This window comes from Buceros rhinoceros, unplaced genomic scaffold (assembly GCF_000710305.1).
Source record: "Buceros rhinoceros silvestris isolate BGI_N320 unplaced genomic scaffold, ASM71030v1 scaffold35481, whole genome shotgun sequence".
Taxonomy (NCBI): domain Eukaryota; kingdom Metazoa; phylum Chordata; class Aves; order Bucerotiformes; family Bucerotidae; genus Buceros; species Buceros rhinoceros.
This window is the reverse complement of record NW_010393092.1, coordinates 3,799-12,272: the sequence shown is the minus strand read 5'-3', so window position 1 is coordinate 12,272 and position 8,474 is coordinate 3,799. Positions and strand designations below refer to the sequence as shown.

At 51.3% G+C, this 8,474-nt stretch overlaps 1 protein-coding gene across 2 annotated transcripts; it reads left to right on the top strand.

Moving 5' to 3' along the window:
• The first annotated feature begins 206 nt into the window (after window positions 1-206).
• Window positions 207-4,266, top strand: CIB3 (calcium and integrin binding family member 3). 2 transcript variants are annotated; one of them, XM_010144744.1, is made up of 6 exons: window positions 207-257; window positions 508-542; window positions 2,127-2,238; window positions 2,578-2,725; window positions 3,582-3,777; window positions 4,245-4,266. In XM_010144744.1, exons 1-6 carry the CDS (start codon window positions 207-209, stop codon window positions 4,264-4,266), a joined length of 564 nt encoding a protein of 187 aa, XP_010143046.1. The 2 variants fall into 2 exon arrangements, with proteins under 2 accessions (XP_010143046.1, XP_010143047.1); XM_010144745.1 differs by lacking the exons at window positions 508-542; window positions 2,127-2,238.
• The last annotated feature ends 4,208 nt before the right edge of the window (window positions 4,267-8,474 follow it).

Sequence of the window (8,474 nt, the reverse complement as noted above, 5' to 3'; positions counted from 1 at the left end):
ACGGGTGAGTGATGCTGGACCAGAGCCCTGCGCAGCCAGACCGACCGCTGGATGAAACGCTCCCGTTATGATCCTTTGGGTCACTCGATCCTCCGCTATACCTGACCCTCATTGTCGCCGCTTTTAATAACCGAACACCCAACCCCCCTATAAAGGTGCCTCTGAGGAAAGAACGATGGGACGAGAGTCAGCGCGTGGAGGCAGAAATGGGCAACAAGCAAACCGTCTTCACCGCCGAGCAGCTGGATGCCTACCAGGTACAAACCCCGCCAAACGGCTGCTGGGACAGAACGCTGAATAACTTACAATTACTAAGCAGGAGTGCTGAACTTCTGCAAGGATTTTAGTATACAGCTGGTTCTGACATCAACAAGAAGGGTTATAAAATACCATTTGCCAAAAAGAAAGAGCGTGGACAGATATATTACAGCGTAACTTCATCTGAATTACTTGGGCCATCCATGCTAAGAACTGCTGTTACATCTTGTATCTTCTCTTATTTCATAGGACTGCACTTTCTTTACAAGGAAGGAAATTCTGAGGTGAGTCTTGGATGTGCATTTTGTGGGTGAAGGACAGAGACTGCTATACAGACAGGTTACAGACAGGGTGAGGTGTTTTAAAAATAATTTTAAAATGGATTTACACAAATTTGAAGTGGTACCTTTGGGCAATCTGAGCATTTTTGTTGCTTTTTTTTATGTTACCTCTGCTAAACCGAGCCAGAATTCAAGATGTTGTGTTGAAGCACCAGTGCCTCTTTATTTATCAGAAATAAATGGAACCAGTTGTATTTGAGGGCATCTTTGCTAGCGATGTCCACGGTCCTCTCGCCCTGTTTTATGACGGAGGCCTCCAAGTACAGCGTTATGCTTTGGAGGACTTTGCCTGGTGTATGAAAACCTTAACGGTTGTGTCAAATTTTCTTCACGTCTTCCCGTCGATAATTATCCTGACACTCTGAGGTGCGTTTTCCCAAAGCCTTCAGGCGCCTCATCGAACGCTCCCTTTGATCTCTGCTCAAAGAACCTGCTGAAGACGGGTTCAGGGGCTGAAGCCTCCACTGAAACCCTCGACTTGTTCTCCCCCTGTAAAAACCACTTACCCAGGCAGCAGCGAACTCCTGCGGAAGCTGCCTTTGCCCCCCTTGGCCCTCGGCCGCGCTAACACAAAGGGAAGTTGTTCCCTTTCTGCTTCTCTCAAGATGTCATCACGCGTTTTCCCCGATTTCTCTGAAAAGCAGAGCACAAGTGACAGCTGCGCAGAGCATCTTCAGCCCCTCGATGCTCTGTGTGAATTCTCTACGGGGTGAAACAGGAGCGGCTCTGCAGGAACTGGAATCTGAATCCGTCTCCTTCCCACGCAGTGAGCCGCGGCCAGAACCATAACTGTGTCATGAACGAGACATCCATTATTGATAAAGCTCCCTTGTACAGTTCTGTCCCCGTTTTGTTGGTAACCGCGGTGAGCAGGACCCTCACTCCAGCACTGGAGCCGGAGCAAAGCGCATGCTGGGCAAGCGGGGAACACATTCAAGTGATTATGTGCATTTTCCGTCTCCTGAACCCGAGTTCTGGGGAAAATACTCGGGGTGGATAAAAACCTGGTACAGCTGGTCCCAGATCTCTCTTCCTGCCCATGGCTTTAGGCATTCAGGTTTTATTCTGACATTTAAACTGACTCTTTCACGCTCCAGTTGAAGCCTGTTATTTTTGGTCACACTCACTGCGAACGTGAAAAAACAGATCCTTTCGCCCGGTGTGTCTGGGAGCTGATGAGGGGCCCTTCGGGCTGAAGGTCTCGTAACACACGGCGTGCCGGAGCAGCGCAGCCGGCAAGACGAAGGGAATCTGAACCTTCCTGAAACTCGGGGTTTGGCTACGGGATCTAGCGGTGGGGCGGGAGCGTTCTCACCAAACGGCTCCGTGAGCAGAGCGTTGTGCTTTTCACCAGTTACCGGGTCTTCCTCACACTGTCTCTTCCACCGACACCCACCGAGGATAACGAGTGTCATCTGGTGACCGACATCACCCATTGGTAAAGCACAAAACACGTGAGGAACGCGACGGGAAGGGCAAACACACCGTTCGCAGCGGTCTGCGTAACTATTCCCCTTTCTGTTCCAGGCTGTTTCACAGGTACCGGGATCTGGCCCCGCAGCTCGTCCCCCTCGACTACACCGACAGGCCCGCGGTGACGCTGCCCTACGAGCTCATTGGCAGCATGCCAGAGCTGAAGGTACGGCACAACCAGCGCACCCGCATCGAGTGACACGGTTCAGCTTCATCGGCCCCTTTTTTAATAATTCATCCCGTACTAATTGCCGGGAAGCTGAAATACAAATAAATTTTGGCCGTTGAAGTCAAAATCGTTTCTGGAAGCTTCTCGTGAGTTCCTGAACCTGCACGAGGGTTAGAGGCGGTGCAGCCGCGTCTCCCTCTGGTACCACGTTAGCCAAGAGCGGGACAGCAGAACGGGGAGCGTCTGCCAAAAGGGGTCACAGCAGGAACGGTCTCGCTCCGGTCGTGTCTCCCCTGCTCTGGAGCGAGTGCCGTGACGGTGACCTCTGCTCCCCAGGACAACCCCTTCCGCCAGCGCATCGCAGAGGTGTTCTCAGCGGACGGAGATGGCAACATGACTCTGGACGATTTTCTGGACATGTTTTCGGTGCTGAGTGAAATGGCTCCCAGAGACCTGAAGGCTTATTACGCTTTTAAAATTTATGGTGAGTGAGACGTGCGCAAAGGGTAAAGCCGGGGGAAATGCTGCAGCTTCATGTCGGGATGCAAAATGCTCATTTTGTCACCAGAATGGTTTCTAGTTTGGAATGTTTTTAACACAGCCCTTTTTTCGAGGCTTTTGACCGCTTGTTCTCTCTCCTGGAAACTTCTGGTCCTTCGCTGTCCTTTTGTCTCTTATGTATTTGGGATTTACAAAATTTACAGCCTGAAATCGGCTGTGGTTTCCAAGAGCTGATGAACATTTAAGCAGTACTTGGGTCTGAGGGGCTGCTTGGAAAAGTGCAGCACGAGGGATGTGGCTGCCCATAAATCTGTAGGTGGTTTTGGGAGGGGGCGGGGGGGGAAAAACACTTCCAGCATTTTTCTCCACAGACAAATTTAGAGATTTTTTTTCCTGTTTTATGGTACCATTGTCAGTTACTTTATGATCAGCTAAAGCCAAACAATATATCAAAGTATTTTTTTTGCCATTTAAACTGTACACGCTTCAGCAAAAATGTTAATAAAGTGACCCCCCTCCAAACCCGAACAGGCCAGTCTCTTCCTCTAACTATTCCTTGCGTTTCGCTCTCTAACAGTGCTCTGCTGGAACGATTTAATTATGGTGGTTAGCCATTAAGCCATTTAGGGCTGTTACCCCTGTGTATGATAAGGAGGATTTTTATTTTGTTATTGGATTTCTGACCAAGCCAATACGGGTAACGGCATTTCTGCCTGGAACGTTCTACCTCCAGGAACACACCAGGGCCTGGGAACCAAACCCTCCCCAGGAGCTCTCGGCATCGGCCGTGTAAAACGCTGACTTCCGTCACTCTGATTTAGCTTTGTTTCCTTTGACAGATTTTAACAATGACGATTACATATGCAAATCGGATCTAGAGAAAACGGTTAACAAATTAACCCGGAACGAACTCACCCCAGAGGAAGTCCGGCTGGTGTGCGAGAAGGTGATTTACGAAGCTGACGCGGACAACGACGGGAAGCTGTCCTTGGAAGACTTCCAGCGGATGATAGTACGAGCTCCCGATTTCCTCAGGTAACAGTCGCTTTTCATTCCTTGTCAGAGGCCTCTGAAGGGTGCGTGACACCTCCTCAGCCACCACAGCTCACCTCTCTTCCCTGGCATCTCACAGAGCTGCCCGCCGCAAAGACAGGGAGAAGAGGGGCTGGGAAAAGCCGCTTGACTCACTTTTTGTGCCTCCCGGTCACTTTTTATGGGACAAAGAGTCCTCGTAACTTACCAGGTTAATATTAGCACTTCGGCCCCACGGGTAAGTGGATGAGATTAGCTCGCTCAGTGCCTGGCATCGTCTTAACGAGGTGTCTGACGCGGGTCTCGCACAAAGCACCTCCCAAAGCCTGTGTCTGTTTAACGTACCGACGCTTCGCAAGTGGTTCGCAAAAGAAAGTTTCCAGTTTATTGTCCAGTCCTGGGATTAATTGTGGTGAATCCTTTCAACAAAGAGCGATGCGCATGTGATCATTACCTCCTTCTTTTAACAGCACATTTCACATTCGAATCTGAATCTAGTGATGGCGGAGGCGCTTCTTGACGCTTCAACAACTGTCGCTTCACCCGAGATGACCGTCCACGAGAGCAAAACGAGAGGAGCAAAGGGGACAATTCCTGGTAACCAAACCAGTCAGAGAACTCCGTCTCTTGTTCACCTCTCTAAAAGAAACAATCCATTAAGCTCTTAATGAAGATTTCCCTGTAATTTAACAAAATGTCTATTTCTGCCCCCAGCTAGAGCAAATCTGGCCTGGACAGTGAAATGGGAAATGGCTTTTTACAGTTCAGATAGCGCCAGATAGTAAAGGAAATTGTATCATAACTTCTAAAAAAAACCCTAAGAAAATGCCTGAACCAGTAAAAGCCCCTTGAAAATAGTTTCAAAAACGTTGTGATTATCAAAGATTGTGTGAGCAGCTCCTCGGGTGTGTTAACACAGCACCCAGTGAATCCACCTGCTGACGGATTCTCCCAGTGTGTCACAGAACCCACTACAGCTTCCGAGGAGAGAGGAGCTCTCGATTTCAGAGTTTGTAGTGAAAAGTCCTCGGAGTTTAGAGGCTGAAGAGCGCGCCCAGTCCTGGTCCCTGCCCCTGCTGTCCTCCTTTAGGAACACTCTCTTTTCCACACGAGAATCTATTCGCACAAACGATGAACGGGACTGACAAGCTCAGTTTGTAAAATTCTCTTTTGGTAAGAAGTTTATTTACGCAGTGCTCAGGTTCCTGTACAACAGTGTAAAAACATACATCCTGTAAGAAAGGACAGTTCTGCTTTCAGTACGAACACGGCAACCAACCACAAGTGTTCAAGAAAGCCGCTGTACCGTGGGACGGGTGGCAGCCAAGAGTGGTCACTCTAAAAACAGTTTACGGTTAGTTTTTAAACTACTGGGATGCATTAAGTTCTCCTCAAAACAAAGCCCTAAGCCCCAACCCGCATCCGATGCCTGCAGCAAGGCTGGAGACCAGCCCGCGGAGCTTGTGCTAACTACGGAAACAAGACCGCCATTTTAGTTCCCCTCAAAACAAAGCCCTAAGCCCCAACCCGCATCCGATGCCTGCAGCAAGGCTGGAGACCAGCCCGCGGAGCTTGTGCTACCTACGGAAACAAGACCGCCACGGTCGGAGGAGGAGACGGGCCCGAGGATGAGGCAGCCTGCGGCACACAGGCCCCACGTCACCATTAACGCTCAGCCGAGCGGCTCTTGATCTAACCTGGGAACGCAGGCAGCAGGCAGTCACCCTTCTTTCCCAACCCCCGTGAACGTCTGGTACAAACGGAGGCCGTCCCCATCGCAGCTGTCTGTCAGTCTCCTCTCCAGCAGGAACACCAGCCCTTCCCAGTCCAAGAGAACAAGAAACCACGGTAGCGTTTGAGCACCATCACCAGCCAAAGACACCACCACAGTAAAACCCCTGACAACGGCCAGCGAGATGATCAGCGTCTCACGGGAGAGACCAAATCATTTTCAGCGGCAGCAAAGAGACTTACAACAATCCGTAGGATTTATACATCTGAGGCTGAAAGTCTGACGCTGGCACGAGGCTCCGACGTCAAGGAATGGCCGACGCGCCTGGAGCACAGGACCAGACAACGCAGGTGGTGAAACCGCAAAGGGTTAAACCAGCAGTTCCACCTGTGACTGAGAGACAAGGCAGGGAGGGTGAAGACTCTGAAACACTGCAACCAGCCTCGAAGAGAAGGTCAGCCACAGAATTACCGCGAGGGAATTGGAGAACGGGCTTGTTTCTCCACAATCCAAGTGTGACTCAACTACCTCAACTACAGCAGCACGTAGACACCGAGAACGTGCAGTAAGCACAGTCAGCTTTTCAGGTCTACTTCAGTTCATCACTTCTACAGATTTTGTATCCAATTTCAGATTTTCCTCTGAAAGAAAACTCATCAACAGGTACTGTCGTATTTACCCGGTACCTCTTGTCATCGCTGTGTTTTCTGTAACGTTCACACTTAAACCCCGCAGTAACATAATTACGTGGTGGAAACACCAACTACACGCTGTGCTTCTCCAAGACCTGGGGTCCGGACACGGAGCCAAGCAACTGCAGCGTCTTTAGCCTCTTCCTGTCTCTTCCCCAGAAGCACAGTGATGCCTGTAGTCACAGTAACTGTAGGAAACTTCCTGAGATCGGGCAATAATGTGGTTGTTCATCCAGTAAAACCAATCATTTTGTGAAAGGAGATCACCCATGGATTACCTACAGACCCACGTGCCACAGCCGGCATCAGTTACAGCGAGAGGAACTCACACACAGAGCAGCTGTGACTGCAAGAGTCACTTCAGGCTTAGGAAGCGAGGAGTGAAAACCACAACTCCGTCCTCCATGTTTTACCCACTTGGACATCACTGCGGTTTGCCTTCTCACCTCCGGACGAGTTACTGGTTTAGACACGGTCACCAGTCTGGCGGTGGACAGCCCCGACGCTGGCTTAGACCAAGCGCGCGTTTCTCCAGTCGCTCTGACACGTGGGCCTGGCTGCAGCCTCTGGCTGTGCTACAGCAGGACGAGGCGAGACAATCCACGGCTTACACCAGAAACCAATCACTGAACAGATCAGTTTTGTGTAAGAAAAGAACGCTCAGACCGTGCCTTCATCACCTCAGCAACGTCTTGAGGCACTCCCGCAGCCCCTGCTCACTCCTCGCAGCAGCCCGAGCCCCAGCCGGCAGCACGGCTCTCACGCCCGCCCCGCCGAGGTGTGACGCTCACCACCAGAAGGCTCTTCAGGAGCTCACCCTGGTTCCACCGCACAGACACCCCGTGTGTAATCCACCGCGGGGCACCTTCACCAAGTCCTCGCGCTAAGAACCACAAGGAAACCATCAAACAAACAAGAATCGCAAGATTCTGGTTAGAGGAAAGTGTTACAGTGATTTCACTCACGGATGGAGCTCGCTGGTAAAGGTAAAGGCGGCTGGTAGCATATAAAAAGTTTTTTCATAAACCAGTAACTTACACAGCGAAATCTCCTTCTGTTTTAGAACAACAGGCAACGTTCCTGTTGGGCCCAATCGCATGCCACAGGTTTATAAAGTTTATTTAAGAATCCGACACACCTTTAACGACAGGAACACTCGGGAGCGCTGCTCTGAGGCCAGAACGGACCACCACAAACTTGAGAAAACAGAACTGGTGAGTGAATTAATTAACTTGAAAATCAGCTTTAATTTTACCCTTAAGTGCAGTTGTCAATGTAAACAAAGCGAGTTAACAGTTCCAGTGCGGTGCGGGACACAGCCGAGGCGCTGGCTGGAGTTAACTACACCGTAATGCCCATCACGGACAGCAGACCACGGCTCCTCCCGCCCGTCCCGCGGAGCGCCAGGCTCACCGCCTGCCAGCGGGGAGCGAGGAGCTGCCTCGGGCTGAGCCTGCCCGTCACCCCTTCTGCATCGGAATGCAAGAGCCCGTGTTGGTGGCGGTAAGTACAGAGCATCTCCTCGGAGGACTCGCCAGCACTCGCCTCAGGCACGCTACCAACAGGTCTGTTGCTGCTTGACACCTGAAACGCTCGGTACCCAGCAGCAAGGCAGGTCTCACTTTAGGAAAGTCTGTTTTCAGGAAGTGTTCGTCTGTGCAACGTTGATTTGCATATGTGAGCAAGTGTGCGTGGGGACACGCCGCGGGAGCAGTGCAGTACATCGTGTCACCGTTACGACCAGCCACAGCCCGTCACAGATCTGGAGCGGAAGAGGAAGAGCCGCCCGCTGCAAGGCTGCGAGTTCCGAGTCAGGGTCCCTACCTGAACCAGGGTCTGGTTCTCCACAGACAGACACAGATCCTCGCCGGGACTCGCTGTAGCCGCCGCCTCCCGTGAAACGCGTCCGAACGGCTGGAGCAGCTCACCGAGCACGGCCAGGCCTCGGGCGGGTAAAGTCAGTCCTGGTGGTGAGGATCCGCGGTACAACAGCTCGCTTTGGTTTGTTACAAAAATAGAGACTCCTCTGAGGAGGATTTTGTATTTTAAATGTCAATTGTACTTGCGGATTGTCTGGAATAGCCCAGCTGCAGGAGCACAGGATGTTCTCTGCAGGAGCAGAGAGGAGATGCAGAAAGGTCCCTTCTACCTTCTCAAAAGGTACGAGCTCTAACTGCTTCCCGAAGCGCATCTGTGGGATGCGACTGCCCTAAGTGCATCTACAGCCACGGCCACGCACACGTACCGCGTGCGCTCACCTCTACGTCACCCATACC

Bases quoted from the DNA above. Each gene is read 5' to 3' on its own strand.
- CIB3 (XM_010144744.1), top strand. From the start codon at position 207: ATGGGCAACAAGCAAACCGTCTTCACCGCCGAGCAGCTGGATGCCTAC. The intron at 543-2,126 runs GTGAGTCTTGGA...TTTCTGTTCCAG, and splicing joins ACAAGGAAGGAAATTCTGAG to GCTGTTTCACAGGTACCGGG. The intron at 2,726-3,581 runs GTGAGTGAGACG...TTCCTTTGACAG, and splicing joins TTACGCTTTTAAAATTTATG to ATTTTAACAATGACGATTAC.